At 54.0% G+C, this 22777-nt stretch overlaps 3 protein-coding genes across 7 annotated transcripts; 1 reads left to right on the forward strand and 2 right to left on the reverse strand.

The window, feature by feature from the left end:
• Positions 1 to 6660: 6660 nt before the first annotated feature.
• SLC16A11 (solute carrier family 16 member 11) lies at positions 6661 to 8883 on the forward strand. Of its 2 annotated transcripts, none has more exons than XM_013007336.3 (5): positions 6661 to 6783; positions 7022 to 7229; positions 7466 to 7609; positions 7747 to 8511; positions 8600 to 8883. In XM_013007336.3, the coding sequence occupies exons 2-5, from the start codon at positions 7028 to 7030 to the stop codon at positions 8833 to 8835; spliced, it is 1347 nt and encodes a 448-aa protein (XP_012862790.1). In that variant the 5' UTR covers positions 6661 to 6783; positions 7022 to 7027; the 3' UTR covers positions 8836 to 8883. The 2 variants fall into 2 exon arrangements, with proteins under 2 accessions (XP_012862790.1, XP_045149450.1); XM_045293515.1 differs by having other exon boundaries at positions 6661 to 6778.
• Positions 8174 to 12705, reverse strand: SLC16A13 (solute carrier family 16 member 13). 4 transcript variants are annotated; one of them, XM_045293516.1, is made up of 5 exons: positions 12373 to 12705; positions 12081 to 12224; positions 10738 to 11475; positions 9826 to 10041; positions 8174 to 9186 (listed from the first exon to the last, which is right to left on the reverse strand). In XM_045293516.1, the coding sequence occupies exons 1-4, from the start codon at positions 12569 to 12571 to the stop codon at positions 9839 to 9841; spliced, it is 1284 nt and encodes a 427-aa protein (XP_045149451.1). In that variant the 5' UTR covers positions 12572 to 12705; the 3' UTR covers positions 8174 to 9186; positions 9826 to 9838. The 4 variants fall into 4 exon arrangements, with proteins under 4 accessions (XP_045149451.1, XP_004712931.1, XP_045149453.1 ...); XM_004712874.2 differs by lacking the exon at positions 8174 to 9186 and having other exon boundaries at positions 9483 to 10041; XM_045293518.1 differs by lacking the exon at positions 8174 to 9186 and having other exon boundaries at positions 9483 to 10041; positions 12389 to 12478.
• A 2523-nt stretch (positions 12706 to 15228) lies between these two features.
• On the reverse strand, positions 15229 to 21949 carry BCL6B (BCL6B transcription repressor). Its single transcript, XM_004712989.2, has 9 exons — positions 21932 to 21949; positions 21210 to 21400; positions 20750 to 20971; positions 20306 to 20641; positions 19739 to 19863; positions 18787 to 18951; positions 18561 to 18691; positions 18302 to 18439; positions 15229 to 17258 (listed from the first exon to the last, which is right to left on the reverse strand). Exons 2-9 carry the CDS (start codon positions 21386 to 21388, stop codon positions 17142 to 17144), a joined length of 1413 nt encoding a protein of 470 aa, XP_004713046.1. The 5' UTR covers positions 21389 to 21400; positions 21932 to 21949; the 3' UTR covers positions 15229 to 17141.
• Positions 21950 to 22777: the final 828 nt, after the last annotated feature.

The following is a 22777-nucleotide window of genomic DNA, read 5'->3' on the forward strand; positions in this document are numbered from 1 at the left end:
AGCAGATTTAGTCCATGTAATGTATCATTCGATGTCTTGACTGCTCCTTCCATGATCACTGGTTGTGGATCTAAGCAAGGCAAGATCCCTGACAACTTCCATCGTTTCTCCCTTGATTCCATTACCAGTTGATGCAGTTGTGAGAATTTGTATTTTCTTTACAGTGAGTTGTCATCCACACTGAAGACTGCCATCCTTGATCTTCATCAGCAAGTGCTTCAAGTCCTCCTCACTGTCAGCAGGCAAGGATGTGTCATCTGCCTACCGAAGGTTGTTAAGAAGCCTCCCTCCAAAGCCGATGCCTCGTTCTTCTTCATAGAATCCAGCTTCTCTCATTCCTTGTGAGAGGATACAACCCTGACACACACCTTTTCTGGTTTTAAAGCACTCAGTAATCTCCTGTTCTGCTCTCATGACTGCCTCTTGATCGATGCACAGATTCAGCATGAGCACAATTAAGTGTTCTAGAATTCCCATTCTTCACAAGGCTATTCATAAGATGTTATCATCCGGTCAAATACCTTTGCATAGTCAATGGAACACAAGTAAACATCTTTCTAGTATTTTCTGCTTTGAGCCAAGATTCATCTGAAACCAGCAATGATGTCCCTTGTTCCATGTCCTCTTCTGAATCCAGCCTGAACCTCTGGCAGCTCCCTGTCAATGTACTGCTGAGACCATTGTTGGATGATTTTCAGCAAAATTTGACTTGCATATGGTATCAATGATATTGTTTTATAAATTGAGCATTCTGCTGGGTCACCTTTCTTTGGAATGAGTACAAATATGGATCTCTTCCAATCAGTTGGCCAAGTAGCTGTGTTCCAGATTTCCTGGCATAGACAAGTGCTTCATTGGCTTTATGAGACATTTCAATATCTATTCCATCAATTCCTGGAGCCTTGTTTTTGGCTAATGCTTTCTGTGTATCTTAAACAACTTCTTTCAGATACCATTAATTCTTTTTCATATGCTACCTCTTGAAATAGTTGAATGTTGACCAGTTCTTTTTGGTACGGTGACTCCGTGTATATCCCACCTGAATTTTGAGAACATCTCAAGAACGGATTTGAGGCAGTAAATCTTAATGATTGAAGACTCGATGAGTGTGGGATGACATCAGGAACATCCCCGAAGAAGGCAGAGGGTCACTAAAAAGAAAGAAGAGATCAAAGTGGGTGTAAGAAGAGATTCTGAAAATTGCTATACATCATAAAGTGGCTAAGGCAAGTGGAGGCAATGAGGACATTTTCTTCACAGAAAATTTCAAAGAGCAGCTCAAGAAGGCAAAGTTCAATATTATAATACAAAGACCTAGAGTTAGTAAACCAAAAAGAAGAACACGTTCAGTACATCTTACCAAAAGAACTCAGAGAACAAAGTGAAGCCTGCTGTCGCAATATTGAACGATTCTAAGGGCAAAATATCGAACAGAGCAGGAAGCATTAAATGGCAACGGAAGGATACATTTTCTCTTACAAAAGATCAAAGGCGAGAGAACCGATCAGAGAGAGGGAACCTAACAACCACCAAGAAAGAAGAGCTGGGTGTGGAATGAATATTGTCCTAGACCTAGGGGACCATTCAGAGCCCCGGTAGTGTAATGGGCTATGCATTGGACTGCTAACCACAAGATCAGCAGTTCAAAACCACCTGGAGCAAGTTTTCTACTCCCATAAAGATGTCTAGCCTTGACAAAGACGCAGGAGCAGTTCTACTCTGTCCTATAGGGTGCTTAAGAGCCGGGATTGACTTGACGGCAGGGAATGGGAGGGGAAAATTGATGTCAAGACCCATGGAGCTCTTCAAGAAACACTGGGCCCCTGGATGGTGCAAGGAGACTAGGCCCTTTCTCTCCAGCTGACGGAGAGAACTGTGTCCTCAGGCTGGCACGCTAGCGCCAAATGTCTGGCCTCCTAAACTGTGAGAGGATAGAGCTCCGTGTCAAAGGCCTTCACGTGTGGTATTTCTGTTGCAGGGGCACTCAGGAACGAAGACAGTCAGGGTCGGTAAATACTTGGTAGGTGGTGTTAAATGAATTACGTAAGGTCAGCAGTCCGAAATTACCAGTCGCTCTGTGGGAGAAAGATGGGCTTTCCACTCCCATAAAGAGTCGCTCAGTCTGAGAAACTCACAGGGGCAGTTCTACCCTGTCCTACGGGGTCTCTGGTGGGTCGGAATGGATTCGATGGCAGTGAGCTGGGTTTTGGAGTTGTATTCAAGGGTTGACACGTATTCCTTTCTTGTGTTTTGCGTTTGGCCGCATTGTCTTCTAAACTTTGGGAAAATGCTAAGGAGACAAGTGCATCATAAAACCAAAGCTAAAAACAAACAAACAAACAGAAATATTCATTTAACATGCGGTGCTACTGCGACCAGTGTGGGAGGCATTAGAAGGAGTCAGGTGCGGGAAGTTGAACTGCGAGGTAGGGTCTAGCCAGGTTCCTCCCTGTTGCGGTGAGGGTTGCAGGGACAGGAGAGAACACACCACCCTTCAGGCGCTTACCGATGTGTACACAGTGACTCTCTCACTTCTCAGAACCAACCCCACTGGGTTGTCCCTGTGGTCCCCATTTCACCCAGACCATCTAGCTCAGGAGTCCTTTCTTCCGACCTCAACAAAAGCGACATGATCTCCAGATGCAGAAGACACACACTCACCAACCAAACCAGTTGCATCGTCAATTCCAACGCGTGGTGTGCTCCTCTGTCTGTGTCAGAGGTTGTCAATGGCTGTGTGACTCTCCGGAAAGCAGCTCACCAGGCCTTTGCCCTGAGGCCAGACGGGTGGTTTTAAACCAACAACCTTTCCATTAACAGCCAACTGCACAACCATTAGCATCTATCCTGACTCCGTTAACAAGAGCTTCTAGGGCCCTAAAGAATCGGCAACCCGTTCTCCTCTGGGACTTAACTGTTCTTCTCCTTTTGAACTTGCTTCTCTACAAGTCTATGAATTGGTGATCCCCCTTATACACACACGAGCCTTTCTCCCACCTCAGGGTGTGGTACTTGCCAAGCCGCCTGCTTGGATAGCACGACATCCCAGAGTTCCTCACGACTCGCTCCCTCCCCGACTGTAAACTCTTGCTCAGATATCACCTTCCCAGTCAGACCTTTCTGGTCTCCCTGTTAAAAACGATCCTCTCCCACTTTCCTTGAGGGTGGCTATTTTTGTCCACAACACTCATTACCATGTGACACAAAATAATATTTATTTTGTTGATTACCTGTCAAGCTCCATGAAAGCAGGGTTTAGTTGTTGTTGTTGTTATTGTTTGGGGGTCCTTTCTTTCTTTTTCTTCTATTTGTTTATTCCTGCGGTCCGAATAGATAGACCTTCAACGACTGACAGCGCAGAAGCCGGTTGTTAGCTCTTTCTCCCACCGTGTCTCTGGTGGTGTCCGCGTGTGTGTCAGAGTAGCACTGGATTCTGTAGCATCTTCAGCGGCTGTATGACCCTTCAGAAGCAGGTGATGGACGTGAACCATCACCCTTCGGGGCAGCAGTGGACTGCTTAACTGTTTGCAACCCCAGAGACGCCACAAGGTGGACCATTGCTGTTGTGTTGTCAGGTCAACACTGGCTCATAGAGACCCTATATGCAGAGAACTGCCCGCAGGGTTTCCTGGATGGTCGTCTTCATGGGAGCCAGGCTCCAGGTCTTTGCTCCCTCAGAGCTGGTCGCTGATCTTTCAGTGAGCAGGCAAGCGCTCAACCACTGCACCACCAGGACGCCAGCAAAAAAACCAACAAAACCACCCAAACTTGAATAGTAGTTGTAATTCAGGGGAAGAATATGGGGAGTGTGGGGTAAGAGAGAAATGTGCTATTTTCCAAGGAATCACTCCAATTCCAAGGTCAGGGGTCCCCTTCTGGGTTCTTAAGTATCACATTATTTGGGACAGCTCTCAGATCCAAAGGGGCCCGTCTCTTCCTCAGCCCTATGGACTGAACTGTGTTGCCCATGAATATGTGTTGTAAATCCTAACCCTTATACTCATGAAAGGAGCTCTGGTAGTATAGTAGGGTATGCATTAAGCTGCTAACCATAAGGTCAGCAGTTCGAACCCACCTGCTGCTCCACAGGCAAAAGATGAGGCTGTCTACTCCTGTAAAGATTTAAAGCCCCAGACTCCCAAAGGGGCAGTTCTATTCTGTCGGTCTCCATCCGTCAGATTCAACTCAATGGCAGTGAGGTGTTTTTGTATATATTTTGTAACATATTCATAGATGTAATTCCATTCGGGATTTAGGGACAGTCTTGTTATGTTAAAGAGACCATGTCCGTGTAGGGTGTGTCTTAAACCAATCATGTTTAGAACTATAAAGGAGTAGACTGCACACAGAGAAAGACAGGATGAAAGGGGGAAATAGGTGCCATGTGGAGGTCACGCCAAGAAGAGCACTAGAGAGGCTGAGAGAAGAATTTCCCCCTGGAGCTGACTGAGAGACCCTTTCCTTGGAGTTGATGTCCTGACCTCAGACTTCTAGCTTCGTAAACAGTGAGAAAATAAATGTCTGTTCTTTTCAAAGCGCCCACTTGTGGTCTTTCTGTCACAGCAGCAGTAAGGAAGTAAGGCGCCTCACCACCTAGAGGGACTCATCTGCATGTCCTGGGGAGTGGTTAGATGTTACGGCAACTTGGACCTGGCTGACAGGGTAGAAATGGAGTCTAGCCTGTCAGTCAGCTCACAGCCGACGGTTCTTCCTTGTGGGTGCGGCCTTTTTAGGAGAGCCACTCGGAGACCATCAATCTCTCGCTCCTTCCCTGTGCCTTCCTGCTTTCTTGGATTCTGCATCTGCCTCCAGGACAGCCCCATGTGGGAGCTGTCAGTGAATCCTGGGAGCTGTCAGCACTCTGCCACGTATGTTCCCAGAGACCTTGGATCTACACAACTTTGCACCCACCAGTCTGGGATCTCCCTGCTGCCCACTTCACCTTTCTGCATCATCGGCCAACAGCTACGTGAGACGAAAGAGGGGTCCAGGTAGCATCCGTTGGACTTAGGGACTTGGGTTGGACTGGGCCGGGAGCCTGCTTGACATAAAATTCCTTCATATCAAATCCTTCCTTATACATCTATGAGTGTGACTGGGCTTGTTTCACCAGACAACCCAGCCTGGTAACACACCGCGTTGGAGGCAGAGGCCTCAGGCGGCTTTTTCAGGAAGTGGCTCCCAGGATGGCACCCTGGGGTGGCTAAGAGCCCTGTCGCCCCGCCCCACCTCCCTGATGACTTTTACAAACAGTAAAAGTCCTTTGCTGGAGAAACCGGTGCAGCCACTCTCCTAGTGTTTACTGGCAGGCCCGTGAGCCTTTGTGGGTGCCTGTACCACACCCGGGGCATTTCAAGGAGACACCTTGAAATGTGGGAAAATTCAGGTGTGAGAAAAATCCTGGGGCTTCCCTGGAGCAGGTGAGAGGCAAATGGCTGGAGAGAGAGAGAAAGGTGAGTGAATGGAAAGGTAACGTGAGTCCACCTTTCCATTTGTGGAACGGCCTTATACCCCAAGTAGAGAAATTTATTTTCTTCCAGAAGGCAATGAGAACCAGGGAAGGTCTGGTTGTGGCTTTTAGGTTCACAGGTCCACCCCTAAGAAGCTCGGGTTCCCTCTCAACAATTGGTAAACACTGCCATCCTGTGGCTTTTGATCGATTCACCGCCCAATCATGAGTGGCCAAGAATTTCATATGGTGAGCTAAAAATTAAACCAAAGCTAAGCATAGTTCACCTGTAAAAAGGATACTTTTCCTCAAGTTTTTCCCCCCTGAGGAATCAGTATCTGGGTTCAATTCCCTTGATTTCTTACTTTTGAAAACTAGATTATTTTCTAATCTAGAACTTTAGAAATTCTGAACCCAAGATTGTTTTCTATCCCCAAACCAAATACCATGCCCCGCCCCTCCAAAAAAACACACACACACACACAAAAACCCCCCAGTTGACCTGGAGTGGATTCTGATTGGTATGTCAGAGTAGAACTGTGCTTCCCTAGAGCTGGTTCATATATTTCTATCGGTTTTTTAAAATTCAAATGTTTTTCCGCTGGGAGACTTTGGGCCGTTCACCTAACACCTCGTCGTCATCGTTAAAATAGGGATGCCGCCTTCATCAGAGGGCTGTGAAGGTGAAATGGCAACTTACTGAAAAGATAACCAAGAGAGATGTCTGGCGCATCCCATGTCCTCCTAACAGGGTGGGAGGCGCCCCCTACCTCTTCCTGCCTGTAGGTTCTGGAGGGCATGATATTGTGGAGCCTGGAGCAGGCGCTCAGTGGTCTGAGACCTGAGGTTTACGGGGTCCTGAATAGCATTTGCTGGGAACCACAGCGTCTCAGGCTGGGGTCACTGCCCCTAGCTCCACGCCTTGCTGAAGGCCCCTTGGCCTAGCTGGGGGCTGCATGCAGTTCACGCGTCGCTGTTGTCTCCGTGGTGAGCTGTGAGCTGCGAGCAGGAGCCGGCAGGTGCGTGGGCGCGAGCGGGCGGGGCGCCGCTGCCTTCCCGGGGGTTGGGGCCGTGTGTGGATAATTCAATACCCGTGGGACTCGGCGTCTCGCCTCACCTGCAGTTCCGCGGATTGGCTGACCGCCTCACCTTGCCCCCGCCCTCCCTCCTACCCCCACCCCCCACGGCCCCAGGTGGCCCAGGCGCCGGTGGTGATCTGTGTTTACCGAGAGATCCGGTTCAAGTTCGGCACCTCCTCGGCCCTCGATCCCACTGGGGGCCACAGCCCGGCCGGATCTTTCTCGCCCTCCCCTTCCTCCCACCGGAGAGGTCGGGTAAGGTGAAAGGGTGGGGAGGGGGAGCAGGGGTGAGCATAGGACCAGGGTGTCTCGTCCCGTTACCTCGCGTGGACCCAGAAACGCCACCCCCAGACCTGGTTTCAGCCCCCTCCTGCCCCTTCCCTGCGTGTGCACCCCACGGTGGCAGCTAGAGGCCTAGTCTCGGGGATACCACATCTCTATCGGAAGTCCAGTCCTGGAGACCACGCTCATAGGTGTTTCCTCACCCCTGCAGGCGGCGATGACCCCCAAGGCGGCCGGACCCCCCGATGGGGGCTGGGGCTGGGTGGTGGTAGCCTCTGCCTTCGCGGTGAATGGGCTCTCCTATGGGGTGCTGCGTTCCCTGGGCCTCACGTTCCCTGATTTTGCTGAGCACTTCGACCGGAGCGCACAGGAAATTGCGTGGATCAGCGCCCTGACCCTGGCCGTGCAACAGGCAGCCAGTGAGGGGAACCCCCAGGAGGGAGGGGGGAACGAGAGTGTAGTGATGGGGACCAGTCAGCCTGAGATAGGGCGTGTGGCATGGACTGGGACCTAGCTCTGGAGTGTAGCAGGTGTTGGAGGACGGGGGAGGAGCCACTAGGCCGGGGGAGGAGCTTAAGACAGGTTACAGCCACTGAGAAGTGTTGGGCTGGGGGAGGCCATAGGGCGTGCCTTCCACAGACCCCGCCCCTTCTAGGTCCAGTGGGCAGCGCCCTGAGCACCCGCTGGGGGGCGCGCCCTGTCGTGATGGTTGGGGGCATGCTCACTTTCCTCGGGTTCGTCTTTTCGGCTTTTGCCCGAAGTTTGCTGCACCTCTACCTCGGCCTGGGCCTCCTCGTGGGTGAGAAGGTGGGGGTGGGGTGCCTGGGCTTAGGGAGGGGTATGAGCAGGGTGGGAGTCGGCTGCAGGGATCGCGGCTGGGCATGTTGGGAGCGGACACCCTGTCCCATACCCTCACCTTGCATTATCCAATTGCAGGCTCCGGCTGGGCCCTGGGGTTCGCCCCAGCGTTGGGCACCCTCTCTCGCTACTTTTCGCGCCATCGAGTGCTAGCCGTGGGCCTGGCACTTACCGGCAATGGGGCCGCCTCCCTGCTCCTGGCGCCAGCGGTGCAGCGCCTCCTGGACTCTTTCGGCTGGCGGGGCGCCCTGCTCCTCTTGGGAGCTGTCACTCTCCACCTCATCCCCTGTGGCGCCCTGCTGCGCCCTCTGACACTCCCTGGCGACTCTAAGGCTTCCTCTGGAGGACCCCTTGCGGCCCTTGGCCTGGGTCTCTTCACTCACCCCGCCTTCGCGGTCTTTGCCCTGGGCACCACCCTGGTGGGGTGTGGATACTTCATCCCCTATGTGCACTTGGCCCCCCACGCCTTAGACCGGGGCCTGGGGGGGTATGGGGCTGCCCTGGTGGTGGCAGTGGCCGCGGTGGGAGATGCAGGCGCCCGCTTAGTGAGCGGCTGGCTGGCAGACCAGGGCTGGGTGCCTCTCCCACGGCTGCTGGTGGTGTTCGGGGCTCTGACGGGCCTGGGGCTGCTGGCCGTGGGACTAGTGCCCGTGGTGGGGAGCGATGTATGGGGGGTGCCCCTAATGGCCGCAGCAGGGGCCTACGGCCTGAGCGCTGGAAGTTATGCCCCACTCGTTTTTGGGGTGCTTCCAGGGCTAGTGGGCATCGGAGGTGTTGTGCAGGCCACCGGGCTGGTGATGATGATGATGAGCCTCGGGGGGCTCCTGGGTCCTCCCCTGTCAGGTAAGGGCCCCGAGACAGCAGGTCCACTCCTAACTTTGCTCTGTCCCTGGGGTACCAAGCCTCTAAGTTCCTTTACCCTTGCTCTCAGGCTTCCTAAAGGACGAGACTGGAGACTTCAGCACCTCCTTCCTCATATCTGGCTCCTTCATTCTCACCGGCAGCTTCATCTACCTGGGGATGCCCAGGGCACTGCCCTCCTGTGGCCCAGCCTCAAGTCCAGCCACCCCACCCACCGAGATGGGGGAGCTGCTTCCCAATCCTCAGGTGCAGGTGGCTCCCCTCTCTTCCAAAGGCCCACAACCGACTCTGGATACCACTTGTTGAGTATTTGTTGTTTAAGCTGTTCCCCCAATAAAGTTTCTATTCTCTCTCTCTCTTTTTTTTCCCCTGAAAGTTCCACTGTTAGCCAACCTAGGGCCCTGGAAAATAGATCCTATGTAAGATATCAAAAAAACCTGGTGGAAAACAAACAGGATAGGCCTTGAGGGAGGAAAAGGGGGTCTGCCTGGCTGGCCTGTTGAATCTTCTTCCGCTACATGGTTGTCATCAGAACAGGGACTCTTTGGGATGCTGTCTGCCAGTCCACTTCAGTCTGTTGGAGGAGGGTGCTTACAGGTGCAGTCTCATCCTCATTTCTTCTGACTGGGTATCTATAGGTCATTCTTCCGTACTGGCCTGCAGGAAATACGGGGATCACAGACCCAACTCTTTCCCATCCTTCTAAGTGATGCCCCCCACCCCCCACCCCCCTAACCTGGCCCACTCCCTTAATTTCTTTTCTAAGTCATAGGGGATAAGGGGGCAGAGGGAGGTAAGAAGCTGGGAGGTGTCCAGAGTGAAGAGCTCAATGTTCAAATGCTCTGGGTCCTCCTTCAGAGCTTCTGCATGTCAGCCCTTCCAGTCATGGCTCCATTTAGCCCAACCAAGTAGACAGATCCCAACCCTGCTGGAAGTTAGGATTTACGAGCCAGTTCCTTTATCAGTTTTATCTCCATAAGACTTCCTGTGTCCCACACATCCCTGTCATCAGAAGAAACTGAAGGGCAACTCTCAAGCTCCCATGTAAAACACGAGCAGCCTCCTGGCCTTTGATTTTCACAGCTGCTTCCACAGGCTGAACTCTGGATCCTTTGAGAAGATTGACGACCAAAGCCAAGGCGAGGTAAGCCCTCAGCAAAATGCAAAGTGTGGCCTGTGCAGCCAGGCCTGCTCTGGGGACCGCCGATCAAGAGGCTTAAGGCACTGTGGTTCCACGGGGGCCAAGATGGAGTGGGAAGAAAAGACCAGGAGCTCATGTTCTCCGGGCCTAGTTACCCTTCCTTGGAGTTCAATCCTCTTCCAGACCCTCCTTGGGCAGGGGGACTTTGGTTTCCAGGGTTTCTATTCCAAGGTCTTGGGACCTGGAGGTAGGTGATGTGGAGCAGCAAAAGAAGCCAGGCAAGCTGACCAGAACTGCACTCCCTACAAGGAGGAAGGCCCCAGCCACCACAAAAGAAGCCGTGTAGTTGCCGGTCACATCTCGGAGGTAGCCTAGGGTGTGAGAGAGAAACAATACACGTGAATGCTCCGGTCCCCGGGGCTGAAGTAAACGAAAGGCACATTTTGGGGAGGAGCCAAGAAAATAAGCCTTCATTCACCCATCTTGGGAGAATTCTGTTCCTAAGGTAGGGCTGGGCGGAGCACTCTGGTTTCCCAAGGGGCTTCAAAGGGTCATTTGAACTCTTTTTGGGCTTTCAGAAAAGAGCTCCAAACGATCACTGGGGACTGGGGATCCACATGGCGCTAGCCAAACCTGCGCCTTTCTGACAATGGTGACCTCTTGTCTACTTTAGTTAATCGTTAGAGGAAAGTGTTATGGGTCTGACGGTTCTGGCGTCTTGAGCCAGAACTTTGACCAGGAGGCTCAGACACCTGGGCTGGGGCCCAGTAGGCCAAGGAAGCTATTGTGGCATGCTAAGTGTGGCCGGGTCCAGCCAGGTCCACTGAAAATCCAAGATGTAAGCACGCAGCCAAGGGTTATGCTTAGTTCCCTGTGTCTCTCCACTCAATCCCCCCCACCTGTTTTCTTTGCCCCAGGGTTCCATATCCATCTCAGGGCTGTTAGGAACAGCCAGGCAGGTTGTGCAAGACTGGAGCTGATATTCACTTCCACCCTAACGTGAATATCATCCCCTCCAGTTGTGCAACCTGAGGCTCTGGCCCACCTGATAACCTCATCCCCCTTACCTGAAAGAGGAGCTCCTAGAAGCCCACCGATGCTCTCTACCATCTGCAAGAGTCCCAGGCCACAGTATATTCTTCCAGTCCCCACCAGTTCCGGCAGGATGGAGAAAGCCACCGGTGTCAGGGCTCCTGACGAGAAGCCATAGGACACAGCCAGAGCCACCAGGACTGTGGGTGCCTGGGCCACAGGAAACAGGGCCAGTGATATCCCAGTCAGGGTGGTCCAGAGCATCAGAAGTCGAGACACAGGTCCTGGGATTGCATCCCCCAGCCACCCAGAGGCCACACGCCCCACAAGGTCAGAAATTGCAATTACTGAGAGGAGAAAGGCAGCAGGCAATGGGTCCCAGTTCAGGTCCTGGAGATGGGCCACCAAGTGGACATAGGGAATGAAGTAGCCAGTGTTGATCAGGGTGAGGGCAACGGCATAGCGGAGGAAGGGGCCGTGATGGAGGAGGGAGGTGAGTTGGGCCCCTGGGCCACTCATAGTGGGATCCTCAGCCAGGGAGAGGGGGCGAAGGAGAGCACCACAAACCAGCAGGTGGAGGGAAAGGGCAGATACCAGCAGTAGGGCCCCCCGCCAGGCATAGTGGCTGAGCAGCCACTGGAAGAGGGGGGCAAAGGCAAAGGAGGAGAGGCCCACGCCCGTCAGTGCCAGTCCTGTGGCCAAGGAGCGCCGGCGAGAGAAGTACCGGGACAGGCAAGCCAGGGTCGGAGTGAAGGTCAAGGCCCAGCCAGAGCCTGCCAAAAAAGAAGTGAGGGTTAAGGGACTTAGGGGGGTCCAGAGCCTCCAGCAATCCCAGCATTGCCCAGCAGCAGAAAGTAGCCCGGCTTTAGCAGTCTCCAAGGGCTGGATTAAAGTCTTGGTTTTGAAACTTTGTAGCTGTGTAACCTTGTGTGTTTGAATCTCTCCGCCTCAATCGCTTCATCTGCAAAATGGAGGCAATTTATCTGATGGCATAGGGGAGGATTAGAGACCAGGTTTACAAAGGAACTAGTCCAGAACTGGGGCGCCAGATCTGGCAGTATGACCTTCATTTGTCAACATGCATACCCTTTTAAAAAGTCTTTGTCTCTAAAGAGGGTGATGCTACCCACTTCACAGAACCTGGCACGATTTTATAGTTCTCACTCTTCCACTTCCGTCCCACGAATATTCTAACCCATTACCCTCATTTCCCAAGCCTGGTTTATCAACTGCCTCTCTGAGTCATTGTCCTAAAAATTCCCTTCTGCACTTCAATTCTAGCCATACTTTCCCCAGCCTTTTGGAAGGAGCAGGGGGGAAAAGCCCAGAGGCTAACAACCCAAGCATCTTAGTTCCCCCTTCTTGCCCAGGGTCTCACCTGAGAGCAGCCCAATACTCAGGTATAGGTGAGTTAAGGAGGTAGCAAAGGAGGCAAGCAGCATCCCTAACGCAGCCAAGATGCCCCCAGTCATCACCACGGGCCTGGGCCCGAACTTGGTGCTCAGAGCACTGCCCACTGGGCCTAGGGAAGAGGAGGGTTTTTTTTGGTTTTCAAGATCTCAGACATCCTTCCCCGGCATCTCCTCCTTCATCTCCCCGGCCCCTGTCCCCTCCACATCCAGTCTCCCTTCCGAAGGACACAGGACTCTGGACACAAGCGCAGCACTCACTCCCAAACTGCTGTACCGCAATTCCTATAGAGACGATCCAGGAGACGCGCGCGGCTTGCTCCTCAAACGCGGCCACGAACTCCAGGAAGAAGACGCCGAAGGAGCGGAGCACCCCGAACACCAGTGCCGCCTGGAAGAACGCTGAGAGCACCACCATCCACCCCCAGCCCCCGTCTGGGGGTTCAGCCCTGCGCGCCATCTGCGTGGTCACAGGGCTGCCGCCAAGGCACCAGGCTCAGGATGTTCCACCTCTGCCCACCCCTTCGCCCCCCTCCCAGCCGCCCAGCCCGGCGGGTCCGGGCTGAAGAGGCTGGTGGAGACGAAGGGAGTGACGTAGGATTAAAAACTGCCTAAGGAACAGCTATGAGCGCCTGCGCCCTTACCAAGAGGGGCGCCGCGGGAGGTGAGACCTGGCGGGCGCTGGGCTCTCTTTAAACTACTGGGGGCGTGGCTCCGCTGGTTGAGCCTGCAGGTCGGGGCGGGGCCAAGGCTTAGTCTGGGACCCGGAGAGCAAGGTTGCTTTTAGATCACACCCCTGGGACGCACCAGACTCCCTTCAGGTTATCTATTTTCTCGCTGGAGCTGTCAGCACCTGGTCCATCCGGGCCAACATCCTGGTGCACAGCTGACCAATGAGGAGCAGCATACAGGAGCGGGGGGTGGGACCTAAAAGGTAGGGCGGGGTTTAGGGTCTTGTTCTGGAGGGGAGGGGGGCTGCGCGATGAGGAGGGAGCATGCGTAAAGAGGGGGTTTTAGAGGTGGATTAGCTGCGACTAGCAAGGCCACTAGTTCGAAACCATCAGCCGTTCCTTGGAGAGAGATGAGGCTTTCTACTTCTGTAAAAAGTTAGTCTCAGAAATCTAAAGCGGCAGGCAATTCTATTCTATCCTATTGGGTCGCTCCGAGTTGGAATCGAGTGAGTTTGGTTATTTTGAACATAAGGCCCAGTCATTTAGGGACCTGCTACGCAGCTGTTTCCACAAATCGCTAATCTGACCAATTCGTTCATCAATCAGTACCAAGACCGCATGTCAACAGCCAGGGGGAAAAATGAGGAGCTGATGCCAGGGGCTTAGGTGGAGAGCAAATGTTTTGAGAATGATGAGGGCAATGAATGTATAAATGTGCTTTACACAATTGATGTATGTATGGATTGTAATAAGAGTTGTATGAGCCACTAATAAAATGATTTTTTTTTAAAGCCAATGAGTGCTGGGAAGGTCAGGGGGGCTGGTGGGTAAATTGGTTTAGGAATGGAAAGCTGGGGCTGCTTAATGAGGGCCCCAGGGGTTGCAAGTCCTTGGAGATGGGGAGGACAGAGGTTAGGAGATGAAGCTCAAACCACATTCCAGGTATCTAGATTCCAAGATCCCTAAATGCCTGAGGGAACTAGGGAAGGGAGAAAGGGAAGGAGCTGGTGGACTCCCTGTGGAAACTGTTACCACCAACAGGAAACCTACAGGCTACAGAGACCAAAAATAACTGAGAGGAAGGGCAGCCCTGAGTTCACCAAGGGCCCCACTCACCCCGCCGCCCCCCATCACCCCTTCCTCACTGGGGCTGGCTGGAACATTTTCTTCTTCACTCTAGTAATAGCCACTTCCGAGCCCCCTTTCCCCTCCACGATGTAAAGACTAAGTAGGTATTCTATGACCCTGCCCAAGTCAGCTCTCTTGGGCTTCATTGTAATTCCAGCTTTCTAGGACCCTGAGCTCTTGGACTTAAGGGTTCATACCCCGACGGGGCAGAGGCAGAACAGGAAGAAGAGAGGAGGGAAGATGTGCAGTTTTTTTAAAAAAAACAACCATCTGAGACTTATACTTTTACATGTGGAAAATAAAAATAATTATTCTCGGCTGCTTCCTGCACCCCCTTCCCCCGCCAATCTGTTCTAAAACAGAGTCAAAACTTTTGTTAGTTTGCCAAAAATGCAGAAATGGGTATGGTCGTGTAACATAGTGACACAGTGTACTCCTCAGAGTCAACACACGCTTGGTTTCCTCATCTGCTGGAGATGATAATAGAAGCTATTTTTGAAGATTGTTGTTTGGGGTGGGATTTGGGGGAGGGGGGGGAGACCGTTGGGTTAGAAAACCGTGCTCTAAAAGGCTTAGGTAAGGGTTTCTTACCATTAGTTGGTTTTTGACATTTCCAATTAAGCGATACATAGTAGTGGGGAGGGGGCTGAAGGAAGAGAGAGGTTTTAGTTCGGTTTCTTCCTCCCCTTCATTGTTTATTTTGCGGGGAGGGGAGGGGTGTTGTTGTAAAATTTAAGTCCAGGTCATGGGTTTGAAGACTGAGAACGACAAGCTGGAACGACAACTGCTAACTCTGGAAGGAACAGCTTCTCCCGCTCCCCCCGCAGCCCCGTCACCTTTACAGGACCCCAATCCTGTCCACTGCCCCCACTTCACCCCTCAAGCACTAACATTCCCAGCACAGACTCAGCCCTCCTGCTTCTTAGGATAAGTATTTGGTGGGTTTTTGTGTTCTCCCTGATGCCCCCACACCTCAGGCAGGAAGTGACTTCAGAGCAGCAGGATGCAGGTGGCTCCGGAGAAGTTTCATGAAGTCACAGGGTGGGTGGGGTGGGGGGTGGGGAGGAGCACGAGCCACTTGAAAAGGCTGGTGGGGTGGGATGGTCAAGGGGGCGCAGAATCCAATCTTTCTGTTTCTCCCACCCTCTTCACCAGCCTGCCCACCCACTTCCTTCAGTCCTCAGCTTTCCCATTGGCAAGAACCCAGGACACACCAGTCACCATAGAGAGGCTTCTTTATTCCAAGAATCTGGTCTTACAAGATTTAACATCTTGACTGTAGTCCTCCGCCTCCCACCCCCACCCCAGGCCCCCAGGCCCTCTCCACCTGACCATACAAGCTGCTGAATACAAGCTGTAGTTCCTTCTCACCCTTCCCCTCTGCTTTCCCTCCAATTCTGCAGTGGCCATGGGGCGCGAGAGGGAAAGAGACCTATAAGTAGTAGGTGACCAGTAGTAGTCACCAGTCCCTAAGTGTCGCCCACTAGTACTGACCTATCATGAGGAAGTTCCCCACCACCAATTCAAAAGTGCTCCTTACCCTCTACCCCTCACCTCATACTCAAATAAGTCCTCAGGCACCAAGGTGCAGGACAGTAAATAAAGGAATATCATGTGACATTCCAGAAACTCTGCCCAGCCAGGAGGCAAACCCAGTCCTAACTTTCCCCCGACTTGGCGGATACCCGAAACTGCTCCCCTCAGCCAACTCTCCATCCTCCTGGGATACCTTTTAACTACTAGGGGCCTTTGGCCCATCAGTCAGTCAATTGCAATCAACTCTTTAAACCTCAGAGCCCATCAATAACATCAACCATAAGCTACAGCAATTCCAAAATGAAACAGCCCCCTTTTCCTCCCTGTGGAAGGTACCGGTGCATTCTCTGGGTCCAGACACAAAGGCAGGGACCAAAAGGCTGGGTCACGGACCCAGCTTTTCAAAGGTAAGGCAGTTACCAAGCACCCGTGACATTTAGAGGCAAAGGGGAGATGCCAGACAATACCCACAAAAGTGTTCCAGGAAGAAGGGGTCCTTCCCAAAGCACCTTTCAAAATCTGGCAGCCCAAAGCACCTTTCAAAATCTGGACACCTTTTCAGTACAGGATGGGTCATATCTCAGGTTTAGACACGGCAGAATTTTGTAATTCTCCCCTAGGAGAACCAGAAGTTATATAGTTTCTACTAAAATAGCTTAGACTTCTTTCTCATGAAATGATCAACCAGGAGTCCAGAACAGGCCTCCCTGGGAGGCTTACGGGCTCCCTCAAACCCAGGGTCACAACAGACGTATAGACTTGTGTGTTTACAACTGCAGTGAAACCAGACCCAGATGAGTGGACAGCTTAGGCTCTGGACCACCTTGCTGGGACGATCAACTTCCATACCTGCTGCCGCTAGGGGGCATTTCACTTCCATTTCCGGCTCACCAGCAAGGTTCTGGTCGTGCTTGAAGAACAGAGGAAAAAACCTAGGTCCAATTCTAGCCCGCTAGAGAACCTGGAATGTCCAGACTGTCAGAGAGGGTTCCTGACCCAATTCTACAATGCCCATCTGCTCCAGACCTACACTACACTGGAGCAAAGGAAACGTATCCCGGCCTGGGGATGAAGGGACAGAACAAAGGGAACCCGCGCTCTGTTCGAAACAACCCATCAGGCACACAGACCGGACACAGAAGCACTCACTCCAAAGGTGGAAGTTATGACAATAACAACAATAATACAAAAGACTCAGGCCAAAGGAGAGAGCCAAATGCTAATCTCTGCCAGCAGAGCTGTGACCCCCACATGCTGTGTTTTGGGTCACTTTTTATCACAACTGTGGAAGGGAGGGGTGGGATGGGAAAGACAATTGAATGAAGGCCTGGGTAGCTCCCAAAGGCCTCAATAAATTATATTTACACATAAACCGAATGAGATGTGGGGGGGCTACGGTGGAGGGCTGTTCTCCTAGGGCAATCAGCCCTCCAATCTCTCTGCTCCCCTAGCTTGCTCTCTCCTCCAAGGCAATTTTGATTGTGGGGAAGAGGTTTTGGCCAGCAAAACAGAGGCAGATCTAGCCGGGACCTGCCACCCCAGCTCTTCCCGGGGAGAAATCCAGGTGGCGGAACAGTGTCTGATACTGTCGAGGCTTTGCCCACTCCCTTGCCTTGGTGTGGCCCGGAAGAAGCCAGGCCTGAGCCTGCAGCATCCTGGCTTCCAGGAGGCAAAGGGGACCTGGGCCCGCCTCGGCTAGGGCGCCCCAAGAATGTGGTAGTGCACTTTGGTGTTGGTGGCAGCTCCGTGTTTTTGGCGCAGATGTAGCCGCAGTTGACTCTTGTGCCGGAAATGCAGGCCACAGGGGTCGCACTGTGGGAGAACAGAATGTCAGGTTCCTCCCCGGCCCCAGCTGCCTTTTATTTCTTCAACAAGGGCGGAATTGTTCCACGCTCAGCCAGATGTGAAGCCCACATGTCCTCCCACACCCCCAAGGGCAACCCGGGAGAGGTTCCCCCACCTGGACCTCCACCCTCTTCAGGAAAGGTTTCCTACTTGCTGGTTTCCCTCCCCCTCACCAGGCAGCCTCTGGGTGGCACTGGGCTACCTACCGAAAGACTGTGGGTTGGAACTCAACCAGCGCATCATAGCACAAGCCCTAGCAATCTGCTTCCGGGAGGTCAGCCAGGGCCCGGAAAGCCCTGTGCTGCGGCAGAGGCACCAGGGGCTGGAGGGCAGCACTCTAGGGCAGCCGGTTGGCTTTTCTGTTTCTTTACCTCCTCTAGGGGAAATTACTGCTGGCCTCAACTTGGAGTATTAACTTCTGCGTCATTGCTGCCCTTCCCTGCCCCCAACCCTGATCCAATCACCACAGAATCCTCCAGACCCCCCTGACTCAGCAACCCTATCGGTCGGAGTAGACCCGAACTTGGGGTGTCAGAGCCTACACATCATCACCGGAGCAGACAGCCGCATCTTTCTCCCAGGGAGCGGCTGGTGGGTTTAAACGGCAGACGGCAAGGTTCGCCAGCCCAACGCTTAACTCATGGTGCCACCAGGGCTCCTGGATGCCTCTCGCTGCCATCGAGTGAATTCCAACTCATAGCCAGCCTATAGGACAGGGTAGAACTGCCTCCGTGGGGTTTCCAAGACTGTAACTCTTTATGGGAGTGGAAAGCCCCATCTTTCTCCCTGAGCGGGCTGGTGGTTTTAAACTACTGACCTTGAGGTTAGCAGCCCAACACGTTAACAACTATGCCATCAGGGCCCCTTTGGACCCCTCTAGGCCCTGCCCATTTCCAACAGATCTGAGGATTGCAAGACCGTCCCCTCTCCCCCTCCCCCCATCCCTCAAAGCTCTGTCCCTGGGCTGGCGGAAGGCCCTTCTAAGGCTATGGGCCAGAGCAGATACCTACGTGGTAAGGCTTCTCTCCCGTGTGGATGCGAACGTGGCTCTTGAGGGTTTGTAGATGGCGGAAGCGAGTCCCACAGGTGGGGCAAGGGTAGGGTTTCTCCCCGGTGTGGATCAGCACGTGTGCACGTAGATGAGCCACCTGGGAGGGGAGGAGACCTCAGATGGAGCTTCTGGGAGAGACAGAACCCTCCAGACACCGCCCTGCCGGCCCTCCCGCAGGTTTGCCTCTCGACCGACCCCCTTCCAGGCTGGCTCCCTACCTGCACAAAGCAGGAGCCGCAAGTCTCACACTTATAAGGCTTCTCTCCGGAATGGATGCGGCTGTGTGTCTTCAGGTTGGCGGGCCTGTTGAAGCGGGCGCCGCAGACAGAGCAGTGGTAGGGTTTTTCTCCTGTAGGCGGCGAGGAGCGGAGGTCAGGCCCGCGGCCCCGCTACGCCAGTGGCCAGGAAGGTCCCAGGGCCCTCTACTCCCAGCTGTGTTACTACCTGTGTGCACGGTTCGGTGGCTGGCCAGGTTGCCCTTGTAGCGGAAGGCAGAGCGACACAGCTGACACTTGTAGGGCTTGTCCTCCTGCCCAGGAGCCAAGGGGTCCAGCCCTGACACACACCCAGCCATGGCCTCACACTTCTGGCAGCTGAAAAAGTCACTTCCTGGGCAGGCGAGGGGGTAATGACAAGAGTACTTCATCGGTCATCAGCGAATTCTCAAGCCACACGGTGGTAGGGTATTTATTTTTGTTTTTTTTCCTCTCCCCCAGTTTACAGTGAAAGTTTCTAGGACCCCTTCCGCATGCCCAAGGCCACATGGTTGAAAAGAGGACAGACCGAGTGACCCCACACCTGTGACCCGACCCCTTGGCGTCTCTCCTCTCAGTTAGTGGTGGCGGGGCAGTGGAGGGCCCTGCTAGTGGATGGAGCTGTGTTTCTCCTCTAGCATCCTTCTGAGGCTGGCATGCCAAAGAGGTCCAGCCAAAGGCTGGGAAGACAACTCAGCCCTGCAGGGGGCGCTGAGCATTCCCAAACTTTGCTGCTCACTGAATGGGAAGGATGCCTGGTTCCCATGTCCAGATGTTCTGATCTCAGGAATGTGGCTTGGGCATCAGGCTTTTTCAAAGGTCCCCCATACTCCAAACTCACTGCCATCAAGCAGTGCTGACTCATAAAGATCCTATAGGACAGAGTCGAACTGCCTCTGTGGGTTTCCGAGGCTGCAAATATGAATGGGAGCCGGAAGCCTCATCTTACTCCTGCAGAGTGGCTGGTGGAGGCGAACTGCTGCGTAATGCCGCGCTACCCCACAGGGCTCCAAAAGGTCCCTAAGGGATTCTAATTGGTAATCAAGGTGAGGAACCATTGCAATAGGCCTTTCCAGAGACATTTTGGCCCAATGTGGCCAGAAGCAGTTGCAGGAGAAAGGTCAGGAAGAAGGGGCTCTCACCTGGTGGTGGATTAGCCCGTTCAGAGGGCGATCCAGTGGTCTTGTGAGCCTGGGGTGTGAGGAGATGAGGGGTATTGGCTGGTGTTCCAGATTTGAACTGTATGGTGGCAGCAACTGGAGAGAGCCTATCAGAGGGCAAGGCCCCGAGAAAAGGGTTACGAGAGATGATTACATGGGGTTCTCCCTGAAGCACTTACAACCAAAGCCTTACTCTCTGGAGCTACTACCCGCCAATGAGCCATTCCCAATTGGCTGCCAGAGTCCCACCTATTAAGTAAGCCTGGCCTCACTCCCTAAGGCTACCAGTTGCCTTCAAGTCAATTTGACGCACAGCGACCCCATGCATGTCAGAGGGCTGACTCGATAGGGCTTCCGATGGCTATTGCTAATTTGGGATTTGATAGCTAGGTCTTTCTCCAGATGTGGCCCTGGGTGGCCTTGAACCTTCAACCTTTCATTTAGCAGCCAAGTGTATTTGCTAGGGGGCTGGTACTTTTGATAGGCCTCCCACCCCCAATCTCCTGACCACACAAGGCCTTTTCACAGCCTTAGCTCCAGATTGTGTACCTGCTCTGGGGACCAGGGATGGGGCCTTCTTCACTGCTGCTGCTACTGGAGGCCTCATCTCCACTGGGGAGCCTGGCTTGGGGGCAAGGGTGACCAGAACTCCTCTCTCCTGACAGACTCCTGGCTTGAGAGTTTAGCACGATGAACTTGTACTTTTTCCAATTGCAGGCTTTTGGGTCTGGGCTGGCCGGACTGGGGGGATCTTGACTGCAGCTGGACTCAGTAGGTGGGTCTGGGTGTCCTTCGGAGCGCCTGGGACTGCCTGGCGGAGGGGCTGTTGGTGGTGTGGGGGGCTCTGCCTCCTGGGGACGCAGGGAGATGCCCAGAGGTTCATAGCTGGGGAAAAGTTTCATAGATATTAGTGTTATTGGCTAACCTTGGCCTTTGCCCTTTGAACTTGGGGCACCACCTCATCTACGCTGAACTGAGCCAGGGCTTCCTCACCTGGCCTGAATGAAGCGGTGGCATGCCTGGACCACATGTTCCATCTGCAAATAGGTGGCAGCTGCCAGGACAGCTGGGGCGGTGGCCGGAGAGAGGCGCAGGCGCGAAGTATACATGAAATCCAGCAGAGGAGCAAAGCCTCCGGCTTCGGGGCCCCCGGGCAGGGAGAGCACGTCCACCCCTACTCCTGTACGGCCTCGGAAAATTGAATAGAAGAAACCACTGGAAAGAGGGCAGAGAAGTTCGGTTACTGGATGGAAAACCAAGGGCTCTAGCCACTCGACAAAGCCAGACCTCCAGAAGCCCCTCCTCCCTCACTATCACCCCGCCCCAATTCCGGATAGCTCCACCTCTTGCTTCTCTGAGCAAGATTCAAATTTCACTCCGGTGGACCTGATGGCCCCGCCCCTTCTCTGGCCCCGCCCCAACCCGTGAGCCCCGCCCTTCAGGCGCTAGGAACCTGCAGGCGATGAGAACCGCCTTGTGCGCTTGGAGAGGTTGGCCGCCAACCAGCAGCGTGACGTCAGTGAGGATCCCGCGCAGGCGCAGCTCATTCAAATTGCCCAGTACGTCGGAGGAGTGGCGTGTGAACTCGCGGACGTAGCCCAGCGCTTCCTCTAGACCTGCCGAGGAACCCATAGCGACGCCGGCCTGCCAAGGGCGGGGGTGGGGTGGGGTGGGGGCTCAGGGGTCCAGGCAGGTCTAATTCTGAAGATTCCACGACTTTTCCCTTCTTCAGTTTGCTTTTCCCTTCTGAGGTGTAGCCAGAGGCCCGGCCTCAGCTCACCCGCTCTCTTAATTCATCATATTTCTTCTGTTCTCAACCACACACGGCCGCTCCTCTTCCTCCTCCAGCTCCCACTGCACTTGGGAGGGATGAAGGTTCCCACACCCCGGCGTCGGTGGGGAGCGTGGAGTATCCGGCACGCAGCGCCCCCAGTTTGACCCCCAATACCCCAACTCCCCTCTCACTCGCCTCGCACCTGAGTCCACCCCAGCCTACCCACAAACATCTCCAGTTCTCAGTCGAAGCTCCTTTCCCCAACTACCGAAACCTCCTCCATCAGGTCCCCGATCCTTGGTTTAGCCCAATTCCTGATACTTAGTTTTCCTCCCATCAACCAGCCCCAAACTCTCTTAAGACCCCCAGGAGCCTGGACCCTTCAGCCTCACTTTTCTTACCCCCGTCCCGCAGGGGCTGCGGCTTCTCCTCTCCAGGGGGGCGGGGTCGCTCTCTCCTCAGGGCCCAGGAGCCTTTATCTGGCCGGGATGTCGGGGGCGGGGGTGGAGGTGGGGTGACCGCCTGGATCTGTATCCTTCCTTCCTCCCTCGCCCTCCAGCTGGCAAGTCTGGGGCGGGGTCTCCGGCTTGAGGGCGGGACCTCCGAAACCAGGGGTGGTCGTAAGCGAAAAGTGAGGGGGGTCTTCTTGGGCCACCGACGGTGGAGCTGAGGATGGGGATGCTGGAATTGAGGAGGAAGCTGGGGACACCGAGGTTGGAGATCAGGGGGAACTGGATCTTTGGAGGGCGTGGGCCAGGGAAAATTGGTGCGGTGGTTTTGGGGGCGTCGGTACTGTGGGCGTGTTGCAGACGAAAGTGAACCGAGCCATCCATACTCCTGCAACCCACGCACTGTGTTAAGGAGAAGCGAGGGCGCCCGGCGAGCCATTAGGTTAGGGAGGCTAGTGGGCTCCCGTGGGGTCTCCGACGTAAGAGCGCATGGTGCAAGTGGCCGGCTGCCTAAAGGGTCCTACAGAAAGGGAGCCTCTGGCTGGGCGGGGTGGGGAGGTGGCGGATATGATTTCTAGTTGGTTTCCTTCCATTGTCCTGCGGCCGGAGGCAGCTGCTTCCTTCCCCTTGAGGAGGTGGGGAAAGCCCCGAGTGGGGGTCGAGAGACCTAGGCGTCCATCCTCACGCTCCCAATTCTCTTTTGAATCCTTTTAGGGGTCCAGAGAGACATACATATTCAAAGCCCGGCCTTCTGCTCCCTGTCCCAGCTCGCTAGGGCCTCTGGTAAACCGACTGACC

Source organism: Echinops telfairi, unplaced genomic scaffold, assembly GCF_000313985.2.
Source record: "Echinops telfairi isolate 266 unplaced genomic scaffold, ASM31398v2 ScPeMD7_2010;HRSCAF=2546, whole genome shotgun sequence".
Classification (NCBI taxonomy): Eukaryota; Metazoa; Chordata; class Mammalia; order Afrosoricida; family Tenrecidae; genus Echinops; species Echinops telfairi.

What these genes read in the sequence shown, in the direction of transcription:
- SLC16A11 (XM_013007336.3), top strand. Translation starts at nt 7,028, where the DNA reads ATGACCCCCAAGGCGGCCGGACCCCCCGATGGGGGCTGGGGCTGGGTG. An exon ending in GGCCGTGCAACAGGCAGCCA is followed by an intron (nt 7,230 to 7,465) that starts GTGAGGGGAACC and finishes CGCCCCTTCTAG; the next exon opens with GTCCAGTGGGCAGCGCCCTG. An exon ending in CCTGGGTCCTCCCCTGTCAG is followed by an intron (nt 8,512 to 8,599) that starts GTAAGGGCCCCG and finishes CCTTGCTCTCAG; the next exon opens with GCTTCCTAAAGGACGAGACT.
- BCL6B (XM_004712989.2), bottom strand. Translation starts at nt 21,388, where the DNA reads ATGGGTTCCTCGGCAGGTCTAGAGGAAGCGCTGGGCTACGTCCGCGAG. An exon ending in GCGGTTCTCATCGCCTGCAG is followed by an intron (nt 20,972 to 21,209) that starts GTTCCTAGCGCC and finishes CCCTCTTTCCAG; the next exon opens with TGGTTTCTTCTATTCAATTT. An exon ending in CCACCGAACCGTGCACACAG is followed by an intron (nt 18,692 to 18,786) that starts GTAGTAACACAG and finishes CGCCGCCTACAG; the next exon opens with GAGAAAAACCCTACCACTGC.
- SLC16A13 (XM_045293516.1), bottom strand. Translation starts at nt 12,571, where the DNA reads ATGGCGCGCAGGGCTGAACCCCCAGACGGGGGCTGGGGGTGGATGGTG. An exon ending in TGCGGTACAGCAGTTTGGGA is followed by an intron (nt 12,225 to 12,372) that starts GTGAGTGCTGCG and finishes CCTCTTCCCTAG; the next exon opens with GCCCAGTGGGCAGTGCTCTG. An exon ending in GAGTATTGGGCTGCTCTCAG is followed by an intron (nt 11,476 to 12,080) that starts GTGAGACCCTGG and finishes CTTTTTTGGCAG; the next exon opens with GCTCTGGCTGGGCCTTGACC.